This window comes from Sitophilus oryzae, unplaced genomic scaffold (assembly GCF_002938485.1).
Source record: "Sitophilus oryzae breed Bouriz unplaced genomic scaffold, Soryzae_2.0 scaffold_864_pilon_pilon, whole genome shotgun sequence".
Classification (NCBI taxonomy): Eukaryota; Metazoa; Arthropoda; class Insecta; order Coleoptera; family Curculionidae; genus Sitophilus; species Sitophilus oryzae.
The window spans coordinates 859,774-886,817 of record NW_022147488.1 but is presented as its reverse complement, the minus strand read 5'-3'; the positions used below and the strand labels follow the sequence as shown (position 1 = coordinate 886,817).

Sequence of the window (27,044 nt, the reverse complement as noted above, 5' to 3'; positions counted from 1 at the left end):
TACGATTGTTTATAGTAATTTTACTATTTATAGTATATTTATTTATTCGTTGCCTACTATATTATACATTTTACTTATGTGAAATTAAAAAATAAATTAAATCCAAACTGAAAATATTTGTAGGTTAGAATTAAGCGTGCGCAAAGCCGTTTTCACATAAAATAAAACAAGAAGTTAAAAGATAAAGACTTTTTATTTTATTTGTTATTTTATTTGGCTGTATGAACGCATGTACGGTATCCCATATAACCAACTTTCTTATTTTATTTTATTTTATTCTTATTTTATTTTATTTGGCTGTATGAACCCACCATAATTGTTTAGCTACAATACTCCGTGTCGTATGTGGTGAACAACCCTGTATAGCCTAAACGTCAAATTTAGTGATTACCACAGCCATTGTGACACAAAAGAAGATATGTGGCTATCGATTTCAAGAATCAAATTGTTTGAATGTCATATAATATTGGCCGTAGCTGCCATCGAATTGAGTTATTAAAAAATTATCATAAGTCATTTTTTTTAATAGAAACCCACTTTTTTTATTTCACTAGTGAAAAAGCTTTTCAATTCGTATTTCAATACTTTTTGATTGTACAATTGCTAGTTACAATTATGGTATTCCTATACCTTTCCAGCGTATCCGGTACAAAACATGCCTATTTATCCTCAAAGTACTCCTACGCCCAGTAGTTGCAGCGCCTCCATACCCAGTACGCCTTTTGCGGGGGAACCCCGAAATTCCGACGGATTTGTACACTTGACACAAGGCGTCCAACACATGAATTTGGGCATGCCACCACCACCGAACAATCGAAACTTCGTCCCTTTAAATCTGAAATGTAAGTTTTTCTGTTGTAAGTAACAATAAAAGTTGGCATGCACGTCATCAAAGAGTTTGTAATGATTAGGGTGTAAAAATGAGACTTTTTCAAAACTTAATGTTTTTCTTACATTCAACCAGTTAAATGCAACAGTATTTCTTCTGTTCTGAAACTATTCAAAAGTACTACCCCTAAAAAATTCGGTATGCAGAAAAAAGTGTCTCATATTATTTAACCCATAAAAAGTCTAAAAATGAGACATGCTTAGGCTCGGTGTTTTCAGTTATAGATAAATAGCTTTTATCTAACAAATAACCATCTAACAGATAAACAATCTACAGCCTGCTATCTATAGGATATAACATTTGGGTATTTTCATACAAAATAATCCAAAAGATAACAATTTGGAGGACGGGCCGCCTACGGACCGTTAGACACTCCGTAGAGAAAGTGTTGCCAATATAAGATATCTGAAATTGAGATGGTTATATATGAAAAGTCTATGCAACAGACAGAGACAAAAACCGGTAATTTCAAATCGTTAGATTAAAAAGTGAGGTTATTATTCAGTTGTCAAAAGATCGTCAAAATGAAAATAAAAACAATACAATTAAACTAAAATATATTTTGTGTTCAACTCTGACCAGTTCTATTATGGTATAGGTTAATTAATTATACCTTTATGGAAAAAAGGGAATCAGTTTCAACAGTAGTGAAATAGATCTGTTGATGGAATGCGATTTATAAGAAATTAAAACAAGAAAAAAAGTATGTGTAAGTACTTAATTTATAATTTAATTATATGATATTACTGTTATATTTATTATATTAACATTTTAGTACAATAAATTGATAATAGAAAATATGGAAGAAACCGGTGAAGTGCAAGCAGATCGAGATTTATAGATAAATCCTAAAACCACAATCTGGTAAAAAAATAGCATAAAGCATATCGCGCACTTATGCGAAGCGCGGCGCGGCGCAGCGCGGCGAATTTTTGATGGGTCCGCTAACTTATGCACGGTTTTGCGTACGCGGTTGGTATTTAAAGTTGTTTTGAGCTGACCGTTTTAATTTTAGTGTTATCTCTATGACGGTTTGATAAAGGTGTGTTAAATTTCATTATGTGCTCAAGTTCTAGCAGCAGTTCAGAGGAGATTTTCTTACTTTATGTACAATAGCTGAGGAAGAAGAAATGCGTGAGAACAAAAAAGAAAATCTTGGATTCATAATATAAATATAAAAGAAATACGTACGGAGAATTCCATCACCTTCACTCAGATCTTCTGGAAGACGAAAGAAAATTTTCAAGTATTATAGAATGACCCACGAAAATTTAGTGAACTTCTTTCTTTGTTAAGACCAAGTATAGAGCGTCAAAATTCTAGATTTCGCTGCTCAATTGACGTTATCGAAAGACTTTCAGTTTGTCTCAGGCAAGTTTTTAATATTGTCTAAATAAAATTAATAGAGAATAATTTATATTATTTTATGTAATGCATGCTTTTTAAATGGATAGATTTTTCATTATTCTAAATTAAGTAGTCTGTACATTGGTAGAAAATACTTTATTTTATATGTGATGTACAAATAGCAATACATAAATAAAATTACTTTTGTCCGGGTTCATCGGGCGAAAAGCTGTTATAACTTCGAGGTGGTTCATTGAGAGAAAAGCTGTTATAATTTTGAGGTGAATATTGCAAATTCTCCTCAGAATGGGCTGGAGTTGTATGCATAGGAAGACACTCGAGTGACTGCTGATGCTGTCGTGTTGGAATGCCATACGTGCCTGATGAATAATTTAAATTATACTGAGATGACTGCTGCTGAGAAACATGTGGTTTATATGGTGGCAGTGTATGTATATTTGTACTTTGGGAAGACAGAGTCTGTTGATATGCTGAAGGAGGGGATTCATCGACTTGAGTATATGTTGAGGTGGTAGGCGAGGTGATATTTTTAATTCTGCTTCATGAATTATCTCTGATATTTTAGATTTAACCTGAATCTGCAATATAGGTGGAAAAGTCCTGACAGATTCCTCAACTGATTGAAAATATTTTGTTAAGTGGTCCTTGGGAGTATGAATTTTTGATTTTTATAATTGACATATTCCTGAAGTGCTACTGAAGTTGGTGTCTCTTTACAGAACTATACTTTCTTTTTTACTGCTTTGTGAAATAGAAGATAAAGGGCTGGGTGCGGATGATGGTGACGCCGGTGAAGGAACCGATACAACTGTATCAACTATACCATCTGATTCAGGTTCTGTGTTGATTATGTCTTGTGTTGAATAATTTGATTGTTGGGGCCTTTCTGCTAAAAATGGTTTCATAAAACTCATTTGCTGTTCTAGTCGCCAAGGCTTTGATTTTGTAGCGGCTTGTCCACTTTTGTTTGTCTGGACTTCTGTGCTTTTCTGTAGCACTCCCTCAAATTGCGCCATCTTTTTTCGGCATTCTTCGGCTGAAAAGATAATTTACCATAAGGTAACATTATTATTCACCTTATACGAGTATTTAGACAAAAATGTAGAAGATAATTTTAAGTAACGAGTAAATAACTTTATGTTTTTTACAGATTTTTGGCAACTGGAGACACCTTTGGAACAATAGCAATGAGCTATCGACTTGGTGAAACTACTGTTAGAGAGATAGTTTATCAAGTGTGTGAAGAAATATGGCGCGTACTATCCCCCAAATTTTGCCAGTACCCAACAAAGAAAAATGGAAAAATGTAGCAGAAGAGTTCCAACGGAAATGGAATTTTCCAAATTGCGTGGGTGCCCTTGACGGAAAACACGTAATTACAGATAAACCTCCAAATAGCGGTTCACGTTATTTTAACTACAAAAAATTTTAGTATTATACTTCTGGCCTTGGTCGATGCTAATTATAGGTTTTTGGCAATTGATGTTGGATCTTATGGACGTAATAGTGATGGTGGAGTATTTTCTTCTTCAGAATTTGGAAGGAAATTTTTTTAAAGATGAGCTAGATTTTCCTGGAAAAAGAAATCTACCAGGAACAAATATATTAATGCCTCATGTAATTGTCGCAGATGAAGCTTTTCCCTCCATGAACATTTAATGCGTCCATTTCCTGGCTCACAAACTTCAGGACAAGAAGACAAAAAATATTCAATTATAGACTAAGTAGAGCAAGAAGGGTTTCCGAAAACGCGTTTGGCATTTTAGTAAAAAAGTTTCGTTTGTACCAAAGAAAGCTTCAAATTTCACCTGAACATTTGGATAAAGTGGTTCTTGCAACATGTTGTCTTCACAATTTTTGAGAGATTGTGATGTAAGTGGTGGGATCTCAGAAGAAGAACAAGAAGATGATAGAACAATACCTCAAGGTCTAATAGATATCCCCGGAATTGGTGAAATCCATCTCTTTATGCAGTAGATGTCAGGGAAAAATTTAAGAATTACTTTGTTTCTGAGACTGGTTCATTACCTTGGCAAGTCGAAATGGTTAGAAGAGGCAGAAAAACTAGATATATAATAAGATTATAACGATGACTAATTATACAGGGTTGTTTGAGTTTTAAATAAGTGCAATTTATTTTAGGGTAGTGTATTTCAACCCCTGTTTTCAAAGAGAATTTTGGAAATATTTTTAATTTTCATATAAATCATAATATAACTTGATAATATGGCAGCATAAGTTGTAGATTAAATTTCGTTGGAATTTGACTTTCGAAAAATCGGTTTGCCAAAAATAAGCTTTTTACGTCAAGCAGTTTAAGCAGAATCGTGGTTAAGAAATTACCCAACTTTTGGAACACCCTGTATGATTTTTAAAAAAATTCATAATATGTAAAAAAAAACAAATAAATTATGCTTGTCCAAGCGTTTTCCCGAAAGACTAACCGTTTTTAAATAACAAATATTGTAATATTTGAGGGGCGTTTTCACACTCTTGGAATTTGAGATTCGAGAAACCCCTCCTTATCGAACCTCTACACCCCACAGTCAATCCGTTTGCTTAAAAATCAGCTTTAAACGTCAAGCAGTTTAAGCAGAATCGTGATTACTCTATGGTCATATTTTATGAAACACCCTGTATACATTTATAAAAATCTTAAAATATGTAAAACAACAAAATAAAATATACGTGTGTGTAAGCTTTTTCGGAAACTTGACCGTTTTTAAATAAAAATATTGTAATATTTGAGGGGTGGTTTCACCCTCTTGGAACTGGCATTTCGAAAATCCCTTCTTATCGAACCTCTACACCCTAGAATCAACCTGTATGCCAAAATTGAGCTTCTTACGTTGAGTGGTTTGAGCAGGATCGTGATTAATCAGTATGTCAGTCACTTAAGGATTTTATATATTAGTATAGATAGATAACTAATAGTTTTAGGTATATAAAACTATATACAAAATTATAGAATTTTACTCAGAATCTCTGCGTAAAATATGTGCTCTCTACATTTAAAAAGAAATATTAAATTGGGCATCTCTTAAACTTCTAAAATTTGTTCTTTTTGTAGTCTTTTGTTGTAATTGTTAAAATAAATGAGATAATGAACAAAGAACTTTAGTCTATCCTTCACTCACCCTGTACAACAAATTCGTACTACGTTTATGTACCGCTACCCACTCCATAAACTTGGGAAATAATTAAAATTTCATACCTTTTATTCCGCATTTTCTTCAATTTCTTCCCAAATATTGTCCCTTCTCAATTGATTATGATAATTGGGATCTCAATATCATATATATCTTTATAACTTTGTATAATTAAAATGAACGTTTCATCATCCATGATAAAACAATAATTAAATTACAAGTACTAAACAAACTCAAACGAAACAAAACGGCTCTTGATTAAACGTAACCTAAATGCCAATTAGTAATACATTAATCGTAGAATCCTTCATCGAAGACACCCGAAATAGATTTCGAAAATGACCGAAAACAGAGATAGTTTCCGCAGACCACCGCGCACTAGGGCACGCGAAGCGCGCCGAAGAAGAATTTCCTCGCTTTGGATTCCAGGTCTGCAACGAACGGCGCTTCGGCGCGCGGTGCAAGCGGTTGCTTCGCTTGAGTCAGCGGACGTGCATTATATAACACAAATTTAATCCGTTGCACGGTTTTTCGCCGCGCTTCGCCGCGCCGCGCTGCGCATAAGTGCGCGGTATGCTTAAGGCTGTTAGTAATAACAAATATGTATTGTTGTAGGGCTTCTCATAGTAAAGAAATAGGTAGGATAGCATCGATGATAGTAATTAAGGTGAATTTTATAAAATAGATAAATGTACTTATATTATTTTTCTTTAGAAAAGCACGATTGAGAATAAGTATATATAACCCCAAAGACCAGTACTGTAGTTTTATCTCCTCATTTATTGGTATACTAGTTGAAGCCTGGCGCATCCGCCACGACAGCGACATCAGGAAAAAAAATACTTTAATATTTTTTTTAATTAAATGAAAAGAGAGCCAATTGGCTATCTTTTAGTAAAAAGCAACGTTCTAGAACAAGTCGTTACTTCAGTAGAGGCGACACAGATAAACATTAGCATTTTATATATGTATAGATGATTTTAGATATACTTTTGTCTTGATTAATAATAAATTAAGAGCACCTATAATAATTGTTACATTAACACATATGCACAAGTTTTTTAATAAAAATAATAAATATAAAACAATTTTGTCATATTACTTTTATTTTTAAGAACTCAAAGTGATGGAACTTCAAAAAAACAGGAAAAAATAAAGGAAAAATATTGTGTAAACAAAGTTGATATTAATAAACCTTTTAACCGTAAAAAGTTGGACTAACTGGTATTCGAAGGAGGTGTTTTTAAAAAGGTTTAGCTAGAGAGTTACTTAAAAACAGCATGAAGAAGAGATGTATAAAGTATAAGGTACATAAGTGCAAGAAATTAAATTAAAATTGTAACACAAAAAGAAAATAAAGCAAATGTGAATTGAATAACAGGTTTTCTAAGTTCCTGTTGTAATTATTAATGAATTAAGATATGCGAATTAAAAATGAAATAAACAGTTTGATTTAAAAAAAAAAATTATTTATTTTTTACCTACTTTAGAGCTATATTAAGTACGTAATGGTTTTTAATTGAAGGGATTTAAGTAAAATAATTTATAAATTGCCGTTGAGTTATATTTTTACTCGGTAATTGTACATATTTCATCACTATTATCCTGACTTAATGCATTCTCTTCGTTCTGATGCTCTAACAGAGGCTCCTTTTATTTTTGCAACACTCATTATAAAGTCCGGCACTAACAACAATAGCTTTTTGCACCATTTCAATGTGTTTATTAGTGTTTATACCTCATACGTTCTAAAATGATTATAGTTTACATACTCAGAATAGGTAAGTCTTTTCCAAATAATCTAAAATCGAATTTATTGGAATAAACGAAATCTTCAGTAATAACAATGTCTTGGTTATGTTAAGCAATTTTGTCAAATATCAAATAAAATAATATCTCCTCATGCCGTTGCTCATGCGTCAAATTTTTATCCGACAAATAAAGCACTATTTGGCGGTTCGGGCGCCAGATAGGATATCTGGGAGATAAGTTTAATTTATCTAATAGATACTGTTATCTATAGGTGAAGATACGCGTTTTTCTGCTATCCATCGAATAAAATCTATCTGGCAGATTATAACACGCTATCCGTACCTGAAAACACCGGGGGTTAGGGTGACCGCAACGACGCGACGTCCCGTAATCCTGCGGTTAAGACAAAACAATGGGTTTTTATATATGAAAACCAACTGTCAGGTTTTAACAGCAGGATGACGGGACGTCGTTGCAGCCACCCTTAGGCTCGGTGTTTTCAGTTATAGATAAATAGCTTTTATCTAACAAATAACCATCTAAAAGATAAACAATCTACAGCCTGCTATCTATAGGATATAACCATTTGGGTATTTTCATACAAAATAATTCAAAAGATAACAATTCGGAGGACTACGGACCGTTAGACACTCCGTAGAGAAAGTGTTGCCAATATAAGATATCTGAAATTGAGATGGTTATATATATAAAAAAAAAGTCTATGCAACAGACAGAGACAAAAACCGGTAATTTCAAATCGTTAGATTAAAAAGTGAGGTTATTATTCAGTTGTCAAAAGATCGTCAAAATGAAAATAAAAACAATAAAATTCAACTAAAATATATTTTGTGTTCAACTCTGACCAGTTCTATTATGGTATAGGGTAATTAATTATACCTTTCTGGAAAAAGGGAATCAGTTTCAACAGTAGTGAAATAGATCTGTTGATGGAATGCGATTTATAAGAAATTAAAACAAGAAAAAAAGTATGTGTAAGTACTTAATTTATAATTTAATTATATGATATTACTGTTATATTTATTATATTAACATTTTAGTACAATAAATTGCTAATAGAAAATATGGAAGAAACTGGTGAAGTGCAAGCAGATCGAGATTTATAGATAAATCCTAAAACCACAATCTGGTAAAAAAAATAGAATAAGGCTGTTAGTAATAACAAATATGTATTGTTGTAGGGCTTCTCATAGTAAAGAAATAGGTAGGATAGCATCGATGATAGTAATTAAGGTAAATTTTATAAAATAGATAAATGTACTTATATTATTTTTCTTTAGAAAAGCACGATTGAGAATAAGTATATATAACCCCAAAGACCAGTACTGTAGTTTTATCTCCTCATTTATTGGTATACTAGTTGAAGCCTGGCGCATCCGCCACGACAGCGACATCAGGAAAAAAAATACTTTAATATTTTTTTTAATTAAATGAAAAAGAGAGCCAATTGGCTATCTTTTAGTAAAAAGCAACGTTCTAGAACAAGTCGTTACTTCAGTAGAGGCGACACAGATAAACATTAGCATTTTATATATGTATAGATGATTTTAGATATACTTTTGTCTTGATTAATAATAAATTAAGAGCACCTATAATAATTGTTACATTAACACATATGCACAAGTTTTTTAATAAAAAATAATAAATATAAAACAATTTTGTCATATTACTTTTATTTTTAAGAACTCAAAGTGATGGAACTTCAAAAAAAACAGGAAAAAAATAAAGGAAAAATATTGTGTAAACAAAGTTGATATTAATAAACCTTTTAACCGTAAAAAAGTTGGACTAACTGGTATTCGAAGGAGGTGTTTTAAAAAGGTTTAGCTAGAGAGTTACTTAAAAAACAGCATGAAGAAGAGATGTATAAAGTATAAGGTACATAAGTGCAAGAAATTAAATTAAAATTGTAACACAAAAGAAATAAAAGCAAATGTGAATTGAATAACAGGTTTTCTAAGTTCCTGTTGTAATTATTAATGAATTAAGATATGCGAATTAAAAATGAAATAAACAGTTTGATTTAAAAAAAAAATTATTTATTTTTTACCTACTTTAGAGCTATATTAAGTACGTAATGGTTTTTAATTGAAGGGATTTAAGTAAAATAATTTATAAATTGCCGTTGAGTTATATTTTTACTCGGTAATTGTACATATTTCATCACTATTATCCTGACTTAATGCATTCTCTTCGTTCTGATGCTCTAACAGAGGCTCCTTTTATTTTGCAACACTCATTATAAAGTCCGGCACTAACAACAATAGCTTTTTGCACCATTTCAATGTGTTTATTAGTGTTTATACCTCATACGTTCTAAAATGATTATAGTTTACATACTCAGAATAGGTAAGTCTTTTCGAAATAATCTAAAATCGAATTTATTGAAATAAACGAAATCTACAATAGTAACAATGTCTTAGGTTATGTTAAGCAATTTTATTAAATTAAATCAAAATCTCATGTGTCAAATTTTTATCCGACAAATAAAGCGATATTTGGCAGTTCAGATCCCAAATAGGATATCTGACGGATAAGGTTATTTTATCTAATAGATATTGGTATCTATAGGTGAAGATACACTTTTTTCTGCTATCCATCAAATAAAATATATCTGGCGAATTATAACGCGCTATCTATACCTGAAAACACCGGAGGTTAGGGTTATATATTAAGGGCTGGCAAAGGTTAGTTTTGGGTCGCGATTTCCGTATGTAAGAAGGCTACAGTGCGTTTATAATGTACTGAACAAAGAGAGAACAGTAAAAACGTTGCCAAACGCGTGAAATAAACCGAGAAACTGTGCGCATTGCTAAGAGACGTGGACGGGGATATAGCAGATTCGTCGCGGTCAACCCGATCAGTACATAAAATTCTATGGAAGGATACAAGGACTGTTCGATCGCGTCAAATCGCCGCTGTCGTAGTCGCCGTGGAATGCTACGTCACGCGCTGACCAGCGCTCCACAGTGCGGCGGATGGTTATTCTAGCGGGACAAAATCTCAAGAGCAATGTTTGGTACTTAAAATCTAAGAACGTAGCAAATGGTCTAATATATAGCAACTATATGGTTATACTTATTTATTTATTAACAACTTAATTTATTAATAAATAAATACAAGATAATAAAACTATGATATTATTCGTACATGACACACAAAAACCGTATTGTAAACTATTGCCAAATACATAACATTATGATATCAAAAAACTCTTTAGCAGTTTTTTTTTAATTAATTTGTAATCTTGTGACACCCTCTATAATTTATTTTAAAAAAATATATTTTATTTTGAAAATAATAAATAAGATAGATATTTTAATTTTAATTTTAACACTCGGTAATTGTAAATTCATATATAGTAAGTATCTAAGACAATTTTTTAAACTCAGTGCCTTTTGATGGAGTTGTTTTGTTTTTATACTATCCGATTGAAATTAATCTTTTTGGGCATTCACCTGTTAAGCTTGAACTCCATGTGACTGTGACTACCTGTGTTGGTAACTATTGGTAACTCAAAAGATCTACATCATTCAATATATTGATATTTGAAAAAAAAGTGAAAGTTTGATATCTGCAGAACAAAGGCACGAAGAATTTTAATAAATAATATATGTACAGTAGAAAAGTACATACCTTTGGCAATCTTCAACATAATTTGGCCTTCTAATAAAATGTATAAGCACTTGTAACTATTTTGTTTTCGTATGATCTCTGCCTTGCTGAACAGAAAACGACCAAATTTGGTTGATAAAAATGTATCGAAATACAAAGAATATTCATGCATTTTTGTATCAATTGGAATGTCTACTATTTATTCTTATCAGTACACATTTTTTGGCTTATTTCTAACCAAACGCTTTTGTCCCGCTAAATTTATCTTCCAACGCACTGTGCGCTCGTCCGTCAAATGCAAAAATAACTGTCACTGTCTAAAATCTTTAGCGCCAACTTCAACTCGGTCAGTAGATAACTGAAAAAACTGACAGTACAGGAAGATAGGATTCGAACTATCCTTATCTCTATAGTATCCTTGGGAAGGGTATACATCGTGCGTTCAGCTTCACGATTTAATTACGTCTTGTAATACTTAATTTGTTTATTTATTAACGATTCGTTGTAATTTTCCCTATAGCTTGTACATTTTTAAGTGCAAGTTAGAAATACTTGCACTTTTGGTAAAAAATAAGTGGAATTGAATTGGTGTTCGACAGTGGTCGCGCTATTAGAACTCTGAATTCAAAAATCCATTAGAAATAATTGATTGTAGTGTTTTGAAAAATGTTCTTAATATGTCTGCTATATTTTCTTCGCAGACAGTGAAATTCTTTATAAATAAAAAATTTACACTGTTGCTGTGCACTAAAAAAGTAAATAGATGGGTTTTTTTAAAATTTTTGAATGAAAAAAAAACAAGCATATCAAATTTTTCTTATTTAAACATCTTGTAAAAGATCCGAACTTCGAAAAGAAAAAGACTAACAAAATAAAAAAGAATGTTTTAATATCTAAAGGAATTCTTGAGTTATCGTGAGTTATGTGTTAAAAAGTTGAGATTTTAAATTATCGCGATTACTGACGTTTTCTCGTTATAAAAAATGGATACCCTAACGATACCCTTATAATTCTATTTCAGATGCTCAGAAACATATCTAATGATTTTATCTAGCTATCTTTTCGAAAAAAAAGTCTTTTAAAAATAAGCGGGTTGCGATCGTCATTTTACTTTACTTGATAAGGAAGGACGTACCGTAGAAATGTGGCAACGCGGCAACAACACAGCGTCGCATTTCTCTCACTGCGACTTAATAAGATCCCTATGCGATTTACTTCCACACATGTAAATACCGATCAACACAAAATGCACCTTTAAAGGCCCCGCTATCGTTTATATTTATTTATTATTGAAGTTATGACTTACCTTTATCTCATTAAAACCTGTGTGTGTGGTTCAAATTTACCTCTTCAAAAAACTAGTTTCTCGTACCAACATGACTAAATTTAAACGGATATGCCTTTCTAAACCTATAACCTATGCACGCGACGACTGGAGTCAACACTTACCACTTCATACTGATGTCACCCGACAAAAGTTTGGTAGTTAGTTTCAAAAGTTTTAAGCCTAAAAAAGAAATAATAGATTTATAATTTCTGTTTTTCCATGATTCATCACACAAAGATAAAAAAAATTATGCGGATGGTATCTTAACAATTATTGTTAAATGTTCCTAACAAGAAAACTGACTGAATATAAGTTTTCAGTAGTTTTATTTGAATGTCTCATTTTTACACCATGTTGACATTATCTATCTATCTAGGTACACAATTTGATCAAAGACCACGCGGTTCCGTCACCAAGATGTCTAGTCAATCGAAACCGCCCAGGCCGTTTATGATGGGTTCTAGTCAGAGCAGTACCGGTACGAATTCTCCTGCAGCAACCGTCATCGCCGGATACTGCCCCGGATCGGCGATGGGACCCGGGCAGTACCGAACGCCGCCGCCCAGCACGCCACCTACACCGCAGTTTGTGTTCCACCAGCCTGGCATGCCGATCGCGCCCAGAATCTTTCGACAGGTATTGCATATACCGTAATCTTTAAAAAAATATATATATTTCGTAGATTTTTGGGAAGCTTTTATTTAGCGTTTTTAAAATTTATGTAAGGTGCCCGGTGAGTTCGAATCCTACACCCGGCATTTCATCAGCCGACTATTTTTATTAAAATAAAAATAGTTTGGGTACCTAGGTCGACTCAGCCTGAAATGAGTACTTGGGATTCACAATCCTGAGGTAATAATAGGCGGTTGAAACGTAGTGCTAGCCACATTACCTTCCTTGTATACCGAACGGCTCTAGTATAGCAAGCTGTACCTTGCTACTCCCAAGGCGTTAAACGCTATATACGGGAGCTATTATTAGGAGTTATTATTACATTATATCCACATGTCGTGACCTAGTTGGGGGGTTGTTTGCTAGGATCGCTATACCAGGTTCTCTCTCTTAATCAAAACAACCATTGGAAAAATATGCATTTACTAAATATACAACTACATACATAACAAATAAGTTAATAGATAACAATTCTAGAAAATGCCAAGACTTAAGGGTTCAAGACTCAAAGAAGTACTTACAACAGCATCTTGTCTGACTTGTTAACTTCTGTCTTCTCTGTCTTCTACTGATTCACTCGCAACCAACCGACTGACTAACCTCGACTAACTGACTAACCTCGACCCTGTCTTCAGCATACTCTTTTATATTTGTCCGCTCGTCCCAATCATCGGCGGGTGCGTCATAAAAAAGTTTTCTTTGTATATTTCCAGCACCGATGTTTAATACGAGCTTGCCTTGAAACATCACGCTACATCGATCTGACTTTAATTGTTTTAAGTAACAATGTTTACTATAAGAACGTGTCTAGGTCGACGTATACGTGAACGATTCCCTTGGGTCTACATCAAATTGGTTTACTAGAATTATATTTTACATGATTTTTCCCAATTTGATATAAACCCAAGTTGGCCTATATTTAAGTCTTGGCATTATTACTATATTATTAAAATTTATGTAAACGTTTTTTTTTTCAGCTAAGTAGTGAAAGAGGCGCTACACCCAACACTGCCAAAAGCAGCAGATCTCCGACTCCAGCCAGCGATGCGGCGACGCATTTCGAACGACAAAGGTTTATGTTTCCCACGAATTTTTACCAAGGAATGCCTATGCCTTACATTGTTCAATGTAAGTATAATCCATTTCGCCATAAATTATGGTTCAGTGTCACCTTGTATCTTCAATACTTAGTCGAAAACGTCAATGTGTTAGACAGAAAGAACTTTCGTTATTCATGTATTAACAATTGAGCGTATACCGGATGCGTCTCACGAGTGGCTTACTCCTATAACTTTTTTATTTTCTCGGATAACAAAACGAGGTTTGGTGTGTTAGTGTATGACATAAATTAGGATTGATTGACTATTCAATTTTTTGGGGTCACTTCCTGTTTCACCGGAAATGACTACAACTTTTGATTTTTAAATGACACCCTCGGTATTTTTTAACGTTATTCGATAGAAAATGACACAATAGAATGATATATCACATGTCAACATTTGACATTTTCGCATATGGTTTATTTGAAATTGTAACGTTATAATGTTCATAATGACAATTTGACTCGAGATACCAAGTGTGTGGTACCAAATTATTTGTAAAAAATGCTTTTTCCAAATATGCTAATGAGCCACCCTTGTTTCATTTGAAAAAATTGAGATATGATTAAAAATCGATTTGGGCATCTTTTAACCGGCCAGGACAAGACAAGAAAAACATTAGATGATCAAATTTATTTTTCCAAGGCCCCTTGATTAAAAATTAGTGTTTTTAACACAGCCATGTTATTCTAGATTGAAATTTAAAATACGATTTGTTTTTAAGCAAAAGTGTCAAAAGTTGACATATGATATGTCATTCTATTCAGAATGTCATTTTCTATCTAATAAAGTAGAAATATACCGATGGTGCTATTTAGAAATCAAAAGTTGTAGTCATTTCCGGTGAAACTGGAAGTGACCAAAAACAATTAAACACGTCAATCAATCCTAATTTATGTCATATACTAACATACCAAACCTCTTTTTTTATCTGAAAAAATAAAAGAGTTATAATAGGGTTGAGCCACTTTCGAGGCCCATCCGGTATAATATTTTTTATACCGGGTACGTGTAATATTACATAAAAATTCAAAATGTGAAATCCATAAAAATTGTATAGGTATAATATTATTCTCATAAATCCGGTTTGGGTAATATCTAATATCCAAATTAAATTAGATACACCACTGTTAAAGCTAAAAATACGTAACGTCACTTACCGCCGAAAAATCTACGCAAATAATCAATTTGGGACTAGAATAGCCCACCTTTTTGTAAACTAAGCTCTAACAAACTATCTTAGATATTTAAAAATACTATAACCAGTTGTGACGACTTTTCTGTCGTTACCCAAATAGAATGAAAAAAGAATCCGTTGATCAGGGTTAGAGGAAAGCTGGGTTCGTAGGTAAGGCTTCTGACTCACAGTGACTTTCTAATGTTGTTAAAAAATAAAAAAATGATAATATGTAGGCTGCAGAGATTTTAATATTGATGTTAAGAATTCAAATTGGTATGGTCAAAGACAGTGAAAAAGGGCGCCACTTACTTTGTTTATGAGAGTGGTAAAGTAAGAAACCAAAAAGAAAAATACTATATCACAACATAGCTAAAATAAAGTAATCAACAGCGTTAAGGGTCTATTATGTTTATCAGGAATAAAAGTCAGAAATAACTATCCTACATTAAACATTTATTGAAAACGAACACAAGTATCATCAATTAGTCACAGTGATCCCAATAAAACCGCAAGTTATTTTAAATAGATTTGAATTTAGTAACTGTATTCTTTGAACTAAGTAAGCTACTTAATAAAAACAGGTGAAATTTATGTATGTCTCAATACGATGATGTTTCGAAACATGTCATGTACAAAAACCTTTAAAATGAATACGTGTTAATAATTTTCATATAAAATATCATAGCTAAGTAAGAGTGTACTGTACGAATCAAATTATAACTTATAACGTTAAATAAAAAAATAATTTTGACTACAAAATGTGGGATAAATAGTGATAATTTACCAGGTTATTAAATCTGTTCTCTCAAAAATTATAAAATAAAAGCGTACCTTGTGTATCAAACTTAAGACTTATCTGTATATAGTTTCTTATGATGTACACAGGTAGTTAGGTATTCTCCAGACTAACAGAAGTGGATGCAGATGACTATGGCAGGAGAAGTCTTCGATATTAGCCAAAAGAACGATTGTAATGTCAGGAACATTGTCTTAAGGTCATGTGGTAATTACTGAGTACCATATGGTAGTTACTGAGTACCATGTGGTAGTTACTGAGTACCATGTGGTAGTTACTGAGTACCATGTGGTAGTTACTCTATAAATAAAAAATAGTTCTCAGGACAGATATTCAATAAAGAAAACAACTTACGGTCTGAAAATCAGCTTTACATAAATATATTCAAACCATATGCCGATCCAAACCAGTAATTAAATACTCAAATAAACGAAATAAAAAACGGAAATAACTGAAATAGAGTTTAGTTAGATAGGGCTATATAAAATGGCGGATAAACTTACGGTGATCATTCCAAGAAGAAACCAAACAAATACGATCTATACTCTGGATTGCATACTTTACAAGGTTTTCAAATTTCCAAATCGGATACCCATGCAATCGAAATCGAAAAGTGGATTCAGAGTGCTTTTCACTGGAAAATTTGTCGGACGCCGAAACACGCGTCTTTTTCAGATCCAAATTCCCAGAAAAAAGAAAAAGAGAGAGAAAAAAGTGATATCATATGATCGAAATCATTAGAACAGAAAATCGCAATCCCCAGCGAAGTGAGATTCAGACAAGTGAAATGTAATAAATGAAGTTTGACATCTAGCGAATAGATGCGCTAATAAACAAGACAAGTGAACTGTAATAAATGTAGTTTGGTATCTTTGGCATCTAGCAAATAGATGGCGCCAATACTAAGAAATTTAAATAAAAATAGATTTTTAAATTCAATTTTATTAAAGGGAATAAAAAATGCTACACAGTTCTTTTGCAAAGAAAAACAGTCAAAATTACTTCAGAGCACACGAAAGTTCACAAACACCGCGCAGCAACACTGTTATACATAATTTGAATAAAAACATTGTAAAAACCATAGAAACCAAACAGTCTTCCTGACGCTGCATTGTCACAGTTACTTCCCTAATTAATTGTAATTTAATTTAATTAGAAAAGTAAAAATAATTTCAAAGGTTCAAGCATTGAACTAAAATGATATACCTACATACAGGGTCCGGCAATAGTGCGTCGGGCATCTGTAGCTCCTAGAATAAAAAACTTCAGAATTTTGATTAACTAAAGTATACACGTGTGGCAAAATTTCATTAGCAATAGGAGCTTTTCAATGCGATAAAAAAAGATGGTAAGGCTGCAAAATACACTGCAGTACAACAGAGACGGATAAAGTGTCTTTCCCTACCATTGTATAGGGGAAGTGATCATAGAAGTGATACGACGAGAGAGTTTCTGCTTGAGGGGGCGGGTCTTTAAGACGCTTGTGTGGGGGCTACCGGCTACTAATAGAATAGAATGGAAAAATAGAAAGACGAAGGACAGTGTTGCCATTCTGTTAAATCAAAATTATGTTGGTTTATCCTAAATCCCGAATCTTCTAATCCCATTATCTTGCCTACTTAATGAAATATTAAATAAAGTACAAAACAATTTTAAGAATGTTTTCTCTAGGCACATAACAACTTCTTTCTAAAACAAAAAGTAACATGCAGAACTTTGAAATCATTTCTAAAAATAGCAAGTGCAATTCTATGAAATGGCAATACTGTACGATCTTCCTTCCAGACACCGACAGATCGGTCGGCGGCGCGACGGCGACAAAGGAATAGGCCGAAAAAACTTTATAAAGTAGTAGCCGAACAGGGTTGCCGGGTTTTTTAGATTATAATTCCATACGAGATATAATAAAATAAAATATTTAAGTCCAAAATTAGCATTCCTATGTGTCGTAATACTAGATCACTCAAATAAAATACAAATATAGTAAATATAACAAGAATTAGAAATAGGTAGGTATATTATATTCAGTGCGAGATTCTGAATCATACTTTCTACTCGCCTGGGGTAGTTTTGTTTTAGGGTTCGACATTTCGTGGTTTAGAGGTTTGGTAATTTCAAGGCCACGCTTTTGATTAGAAATTTTTGATGTTTGGATATGAGAATGGGATGGGACAGTGATTTCCCCAGTATGGTCTTGGGAGATAAGCTATAAGGCTCGCGTGGACAGGGGCACGTCCCTGCGTGACATTTAAGGTAGTGGCAGGTAAACGGTGGTTAAATATAGCAGAAAACAGGGAGTCGTGGAAAAGGATAGGAGAGACCTATATCCAGGAGTGGATGAATCCGGGTTGAGGTAGAGGTATATTATTTAAAATTTAAAAAAAATATATTGAATTAAACAATATTAATATATTAATAAAAACTATAACAAGTAGGGATAGCAGTCACTTTTTACCTTTGTACAAATTTTGATCAGTGATATCTAAAATTAATTTCATTTCAATGGGAAAGCTGTAGCAACTCTCAACTCTTTTTTCATATTAATATATTTTTTGACAGGAAAAGCACTAAAATATTTATCCATATTCAGTTTGTTTCTTAACTTAGATTTTGTTTTTTGTTTATATTTTTTTTTGGGAAAAATATGGGTTTAACTTTAGTAGAATCAAAATCTTTTCAAAAAATATCAACTTCTTCGGGCATATCGCCAATACCGCGCCTAATAAAGAGTAATAAGGATTTGTAAGAATATATTTGTCACTCTGCAACTAGACAGAACGATGACCTATGACTACTAAATAAAATTTAATAAACAATAATAAAGTCAGATTAGACTAAAGACGCAGTTGAACATATCGTTAGATTTTTGTTTAAATCGGTAGATGGGTAGCTTACAGACGAAACCGGTAGACCTGGCAACTCTGTGATGGACTGAGGTGAAGGCGTCTTGCGGGGGCGCGGGAAGGGAAATAAAATAATGGCGAGAAAGGGCAGGTGGATGTGTATCATGGATGGTTGGGAGGCGGCGGAATTTCTAAAATTTGTTATCTTATTGGAGTTTGTCTAACTCGACAGTCGAAGTGGAAGTGGAAACGGGGAAGTTGTTGTTCATCTCTGTTTAAGCTTAGACTTTTTATAGGCGTTTCATTCCAATGCATGTAATTCCTATGCCTAGATATCCTATTACCGGACCTGTATGTGGGGATGTATTTCCGGAAAATGTTTTAACTTCTATAGGGTGGCTCAAAAAAGTGTGAGTGGATCGGGATGATTTTTTTTAAATGGAACACCCTGTATATTATTGAATTTTTGGCTTCATTTCAGATCACTTTACATAATCCTAAGATATGAGTAAATCTATTTCGATAGTTTCAGAGATATTAATAAATAAATCAAAAATATATATTTTTCAACCCTTCTTAAAAAAAATATTAAAAATACAAGAACTGTTTTGAAATAAAAACTATATGAGATATTTACTTTAGATGGTCTATTCTTACTTTGCTATAAATATGGTAATCGTAAATCATACAGGATGTTCAATATTTTAGGCCAAACTTTCAATAATATAAAATATTTTTTCTTGGTTTTTTTAAATGAAACGCCCTGTATATTATTTTTTTATTTGATGGAGAATTAAAAAATGAACATTTTTTGTATTTAAAGTATTTCAAAATTTTAATAGTCTTGGGGATACACGCGGTATTATTTCATATGGAGCTTTCAGTGGTAAAATACGAGAGAAAAATCATTGGGTGGCTTTGATAAAAATTTACTGTGGAAATTGCCATATGAAATACAAAACCGGGAATATCGGCGAAACCGTTAAACATTTTGAAATACTTTAAATGCAAAAAATGTTCATTTTTTAATTCTCCATCTATTGAAAAAATAATATACAGGGTGAAAAATTATTTTATATTTTAGAAAGTTTGGCTTAGAATTTTGAACATCCTGTATGATTTACGATTTCCATATTTATAGCAAACTAAGTACAGACCATCTAAAGTAAATATCTAATATAGATTTGATTTCAGGACAGTTCTTGTATTATTAATAATTTTTTTAAAAAAGGCTGAAAAATCTATAATTTTTATTTATTTATTAATATCTCCGAAATTATCGAAATATATTTACTCATGTCTTAGGATTATGTAAAGTGATCTGATAGGAAGCCAAAAATGCAATAATATACAGGGTGTTCAATTTAAAAAAAAATCATCCCGATCCACTCACACTTTTTTGAGCCACCCTATAGAAGTTAAAATATTTTCCTGAAATACATCCTAGTACATACTTTAGGTTTGCACTTAAACAAAATTCCAAAGTTTTTTATTTTAGGAGCTACAGATGCCCGACGCACTATTGCCGGACCCTGTATATGTATATTTAGTACGCCGTTTTTGTAGACACCCAATAAACATTAATAACAGTAACAGCATACTTCCTTTTCAAACACAAGCCGTAGATCTAACGCAATCTGAAGAAATCTGTCAGTATCGATTTTTTTTGTGATCGGGATAAAATGTAAATAAATAAAATATAGTTTGGTCTCCTTTAAGTTTTGCATTTTCTCCTTCAGTGGCTTTATTCTAAGTTGCATTTTTTTGTTTAGCAGATCCACGCTTAGTAGGTAGAGGACAGCCGAACGTCTATAGACAAACACCTCCGTTGAACCAAAACAAGCCGGCAAACATGAACCAAAACGCAGACAACCGGTATCACAATAAGAACAGAAAACCCAAGTAGGTAAAACCAACGATAGTTCAGAGATATCTCTCTCACTAGATGCCTTTTCTTTTTCCTTGCCATTTACACAACACAATAAGACGTTTAGACATTGTATGTTAGTGTGAAGTTTCGTTAAATTTGAAGTTTAATTCAAAAATAATCTAGTACTTAAAAAAAATGGTTGTTACAATAAAATGATTTTTATATATTGAAGTTTGATTTATGTGCCCGAGATGACTCTTAAAACCTGTTGGTCCGATTTTTAACTATCTTACTGATTCCTCAACGCTTACAACTCTTATACTGGTGCAGGTATAGTTCGTAGCACGATCGTTGAACGTTGCGTCATCGTGATTTATCTAATAAAAGTTTCAAGTATAGAAAAATCAATAGAAGTTCGCGTGCACGTCATCAAAAACGTTATAAATAAAAATTCGTTTGACACTTAGTAGAGCGCACTTTTTCCTATAATCTTATAATACGAGAGCTAGCAACGTCGGAAAAACACGACGTATTTTAAGACGTCTGGCTCTTGTAGAATGTAGAATGTTTAGGAGGGGAGTTAGTCACCGCGACCTTAAAGATCTATTGTGTGTTCCCCTTTCTTGAGCTATAACCAGTTATAACTCATCATACAGTCTGAAGGCTTTAACAAAAGCCAGTATCTGAGACGGCTCCATAGAGGCCAGCTCTCCATCCTTGACATCAGCCGTACCAAAGTTCATGGCACGAATGGTCGTCGTCTCGGCGCACTCAGTGATGAGGTGTTCTGGTGTTTCCCCATATTCCCCCACAGAATCTGCATTCGCCGTTGTTTCTCAGCTTCAGCCTACTGAGGTGTTCGTTGAGGAGACAGTGTCCTGTTAGGGAACCCCGTGACAATCCGAAGATTGTTTTACTTAAATCAAGGAAAACCTTTGATTTTTCTCGGTCATAAGTTCTAAGGAACTTTTTCGAGTGTCTTAGACCGTTGGAGGACACCCATTCCAAGTTGCGGTTGGAGTCTTCCAGATTCTTCAGTTCCGCTTTCAGCTGGTTTCCGCTTGGAAAACAGAACGCTTCTGTTCCAGTTAGTGGAGTGTTCACTCCTTTCCTAGCTAGATCATTTGCTTTTTCATTGCCTTCTATCCCTTGGTGAGCAGGCACCCAGAGTAGGAGGACTTTATTTTCTTTGCCCAACTTGTTGAGCTTCTCTAGGCATTCTTTGACCAACTTTGAATTGATGGTTACTGAGTTGATCGCGTTTAGTGCTGCATGACTATCGAATTGGATGGCAATTTCCTGTTTTCGATAGTTTCTATCTAAGATAAATTGTACACATCTTTCGATAGCGCAAATTTCTGCCTGAAGGATACTGGGGTAGGTGCCCATTGATTCGGAGTATTTGGTTTTCGGCCCAAATACTCCTATCCCTGTCCCTGCTTTGGTTTTGGAAGCATCAGTATACCACGTTATGTTATGGTCTTTTATATGCTGAGTAAGCGTTTCTTCCTTCCCAATCCTTTTTATTACTCAATACTACAGTGAGGTGTTTCTCAAAGTTGTAAATTCTTGGTATGTCATCCACTGGGAGTTGGAGAAGTGGAATTTTCTTTTTGAGGGTTTTCCAAGCCCCTGACCTAAAAATTCTCCCAGTACTATTTCCGTCTATGACCATTCTAATCATTATCGCATTGGCATAACTACCGACGACAATGTGCAGTGGTGTTAGGTCTAAAATGACCTCCATTGCTGCTGTTGGACATGTTCTCATGGCACCTGTGATACAGATACATGCCAGTCTCTGTACTTTGCACAGGTTTTGCCTTGCTATACGTTGCTCTAGTTTTGTATACCAAGCAACTGCTCCATATGTAATCATGGGTCTTACTATCATGGTATACATCCAGCGCAAAATTCTTGGGGCGCAGCCCCACCTATTTCCCGCCAGTCTTCTGCATATCATGAGAGCCTTTGTTGGCTTGTCTGGTTCTTTGATATATCTTTCACTATGCTCTCTAGAACAGCATGTGGCCCGTCTAGCTGCCGGTAAACGTTGCGTTCCCTACTGCGCATTGAAAGAAGATCCTATATTTTTATTAGTCCTTTAAATCCTAGTATTGAATATAAATCGAACATGTCACCGCAGCTCATTGCGTAGAGTTTCCGACCACGAACCGATGATTCAGAGTTCGAATCCGGGTCAGAGCAAAGACTTTTTTATTTTATTTTCGTTTATATTCTGATAGTAAAGTATTAAATATTTGTTTTTTTTCAATCACCAGAATTATTTAATACTTTACTATCAGAATATAAACGAAAATAAAATAAAAAAGTCTTTGGCCCTGACCCGGGGATTCGAACTCTGAATCATCGGTTCGTGGTCGGAAACTCTACGCACTGCGCTATGGAGACATATTTGATTTATATTCAATTTAATTTATAGGACTAAATTAAAAAAATATATAGGATCTTCTTCCGATGCGCAGTAATGAACGCAACGGGTATCGGCAGACAGACGGGCATGCTGTTCCAGAGAGCATCGTAAAATATATATCAAAGAGCCAGACGTCTTAAAATACTTTCTGGAAAACGTTGCTAGCTCTCATTATATCCTGGTAAAAAAAGGTAGCACGTTGTCGCATCAAGTAAAGGAACTGCGCAATAAAAAAAGACTTTATGTTGGTAGTCATAATCAGTAAACATATTTCTTGTCTAGTGACTCATCAATCGTATAAAAATAGAATAGGCTAGGCAAGAAATTTCTTGCTACTGAGCTTACAGAATCCCACTGCTGATATTTGTCATTTTCGATTTTATTAATTTTATCTATCTGACATTTCTTTGTCATTCTCAATTTTATTTCAAGTTTTCTTTGACAAATCGCAAATTAAATCTGCGTTTGACTGTGATTGGCATGGCAGTAAAATACCAAAACCACTAACAGTCGGAATCAGCAACTTTTCTCGTCTCTACTCAATTATTTTGAACAGGAAAGAGACTGCCTCAAAGAAGTAAAAATTGATATTGTTGCTTAAATTTTGCGGCTTTTATTGAAAACTTAGATTTTTCAGCGTGTTGCAGCTGCGTTTAGTATCATTTTACGGACATATGTGAGTAGAGTCATAGATAATACAGGTAATTAGTAGAATCTTACAAAAGACTAATGTTAACCAAATAGAACTTTACAGCTTTGAGCTTTCATTCAGAAAACTAGCTAATAACTGCATTTAATTAGGATATGTTTGTATAGTAATTGTAGACAAAGTACCTAATAATATAGATGTAAACAAATATTTGTATATGTATTGTCTAAAATTTAAGTGAAAAATCTTGGCCCAATACGAATACCTCCATAGCTTCATTTACTACAGGATTTTCCCTCTGCCTCTTTTTATTCATAACGGAACCAGTTTCGTGAAATTTTGCTACTAAATCGCGAACAATTTTGCCATAAAGGTGTTTGTCAGGATGGCGTTCATGGAATATCTGCGCAAACCGATTCACAGTGGGCAAAAATCCAGAAGTATGTTGCAAAAATTCTTTTTTTGTACGATTTCATTCAAATTTGGTAAAATCATGCTATGCTAGTAGCCCGTGAACCCAGTTAGTTTTGGCTGACTTGAGAGTGGTTAGGGGTGGTGGGGGGGATTCATAAAATGGGAAAAGCATCTATTGACTAATACAGCTACCAAAAGGCGGTAAGAGTATTTTATATTTCTCTAAATTTTACGATTTTTGGCAGAGCCAAGATGAAAGAGACAAATATTGAGCAATTATTACTCCTCCGGCATATACAGTGTTTGTTTTATATATTGACAACCTCTGTATCTTTTTTATTCGACGTTTTCGAAAAAAGTGTCTTGAATAAAAGTTTAATGGTCTCGAATACATTTTTCAAAACAGTCTTCTTTGCATATACAGGGTGCCTTATAAATCCTGTGCGTGGCCCAACTTTCTTATTTCAAATTAGTACCCAATTTCATATTTGATTTTTATTTTCTCCTAAAAATCCTAACTACTTTTATGTAGCATAGCCTATACCCTTGTTTATATATTCTTCTATACCTAAAACGAAATAAGATAGTTGAACCATGCAAAATAGACTTTTTTGGCAAATTTATTCAAAACCACTTTCATTTGAGACAGTTTTCGGAAACGTCAAATAAAAAAGATAAAGGGGGTGTCAATGTATAATAGAAAACCCTCAGTATACTAATCCAATCTATTCAAGATTGTTTGTCATTTCAATAAGTTGGGTCTTTAATAATACCAGACAATATGTGAACAATATTTTATTATTATATTTTAAATAAGTAACCATATTCTGAGAATTAAACAATGACGATTTAGAAAATAACAGAATTTATACCTATTAAAAATATCTAAATTTTATTTTACTATTTACTATTTACTGATATTTTGTTTTATAACAGCTGGATGCAACGGTCACGAAGTGCACATTTTTAAATCTGAAAGAAAAATCCATTTCATTTAATTTAAAAAATTTGGTACTGTCAAAATTTGCCAATTTGTCAAAAAATGTCATTTGACATTTATGACATACCTCTTCGGAAATCTTGAGAAAAAATACGTAACTTTATATTTCAAGTTCTTCTCTAGCTACTATAACAATTAATTTATGAGAAGTATCCTCATAAAGGATCTTACTATACACATACGCATGGAGGCTTACGCTTCTAATAAATTTAATGTTGCGATTTTTTTGACTCAACTTTTCTTAGACAGAATATATGCCACTATCAAAAAAACCTTAAATGATTATGTTCTACTTTGACCTTTACCTAGTTTTTATCCAAAAAATCAAAATAAAAGATACTTTTTTACTTACCTTGACATTAAATTTATCGCAACCGGGAATCTACGTAAAACACGTTATGACAATTTCACAATAATTATTGACAGCAAGCTAAGGTCGTCCGATTCAATTGTTATAATACTGTGTCACTTGAATGCAACGCCTACTATTTAAAAAATTGTAGAAAAAAGGCAGTTATTGGACACAAATTAACTGAAAATGTAGGTTTTGCGCAAAGTTCGTTTTACAGCCCCTCGAAAGAGACTCCGAATATGTTTTTTTGTTAGTTTTATGTGGTTTCCTCTTAACTAATATGTTTCCAATCTAATGTTATTGCCATAAATGCTAACTGTGGATGTTATTTTTTGCAACTTGGTTTGGACATATTGCCTACTGTGCGGCGGAAAGTAATGCCTAGCCTTAAGCTTTTTGCAAGAGCACCTGTGGGTCAGTGGCTGAGGCTATCGCTTCGTAAGCGGATGGTCTGTGGTTCAAATCTCACGCCGACCAAGCCTTTTTTATATTTTTTTTTGCTTATAGCGTGATCTTATTGCATTGGTTTTACACTTTTTGGTTGGATTGGTTTAGTTATTTGGCGGGTTGGTTAGCGTGGTTATTTGGAGGGTGTTAATTCATAGGTTAGTTGGTTATTTGGTGGGGTTGGTTGATTTTTACTAATTTATATTTGTTTTTTATATTTTTTATCAGTGTCGAGGTTAGTTGCGTTGGTTAAGTTGGTTATTCGGTGGGGTGGATAGCGTTGGTTAGTCCTTATAAAATTCCTCTATTTCATAAAGCCGTCAAGTGTGTCACAACAACGACGTCATACCTATTAACGGCATTTTAGTAAACTACCGTTTAACGGCAGTTTAAGTTCAGCCAAAAAAGTAACCGTGTCAATACACAATTTTAATTTTTCAGTCCAATTTGCGCAAATCTACTTTATGCTAAACCGCTAAATGACATGTAGCCCGCTGAGCTGAAAATAAACGAGTTTGTGCAAGAGAAACAGTTCGTAAACAAGTAAACACTATCTCTCTACTACTTCTTACTCTATGGATCATATACTACTGATAACATTTTCAGTCGTCTGTATTTTTTCAGGAACAACAAACAATGCACTCTCCCACCCACCACTAGCAAATAGATGATGGAATTTCTATCTATTTGAAAAAACATCGACATATTAGACTGTCAGCGATATTATCTAAGATTTAGTATAATCAAAATTTGGCCGTTATGCGTTATATTTTTTATAGGCATATAAAATCAAGTTTTTTTGTTGAATAATACTTTTCAACTTTAATGAACAAATAAAATAAATAATATAAATGCTCAATTTTTTCTTGCACGTTTTTCCTTATGTGGTAATTAATATATTAAATAGTAACTACCGTATAATAAAAAAAAACGGCGTCAAAGACTGCTAGGGAATGACAGTCGTTGATAATTTTGGCGAGGTCAGGCCCTAGACGTCATTTGAAAAGATTGTTAAAACCTCGGTTAAAACTTACATTTTTCTTCGCCTTTTTTTTTATTTTTTTATCGAAAATTATTAATAAATGACATACACAGGGTTGTTCACCACATACGACACGGAGTATTGTAGCTAAACGATTAGATTTTTACAAATTGCAAGTTTTGGGTTT

General features: G+C 33.4%; 1 protein-coding gene across 5 annotated transcripts in view; it reads left to right on the top strand.

Moving 5' to 3' along the window:
• The window catches only part of LOC115890429 (cAMP-regulated phosphoprotein 21), a 90,272-nt gene extending 63,601 nt beyond the window's left edge, over window positions 1-26,671 (top strand). Inside the window, exons 18-22 of one of the 5 annotated variants that reach the window (XM_030910653.1) lie at window positions 639-842; window positions 12,495-12,754; window positions 13,768-13,918; window positions 20,482-20,611; window positions 26,500-26,671. In XM_030910653.1, the coding sequence (XP_030766513.1) occupies window positions 639-842; window positions 12,495-12,754; window positions 13,768-13,918; window positions 20,482-20,611; window positions 26,500-26,542 (788 nt within the window). In that variant the 3' untranslated portion in view covers window positions 26,543-26,671. Of the gene's footprint in view, window positions 1-638; window positions 843-12,494; window positions 12,755-13,767; window positions 13,919-20,481; window positions 20,804-26,499 lie in introns of those variants that run through there. The other 4 variants (XM_030910655.1, XM_030910654.1, XM_030910657.1 and 1 more) reach the window with 4 other exon arrangements.
• Window positions 26,672-27,044: the final 373 nt, after the last annotated feature.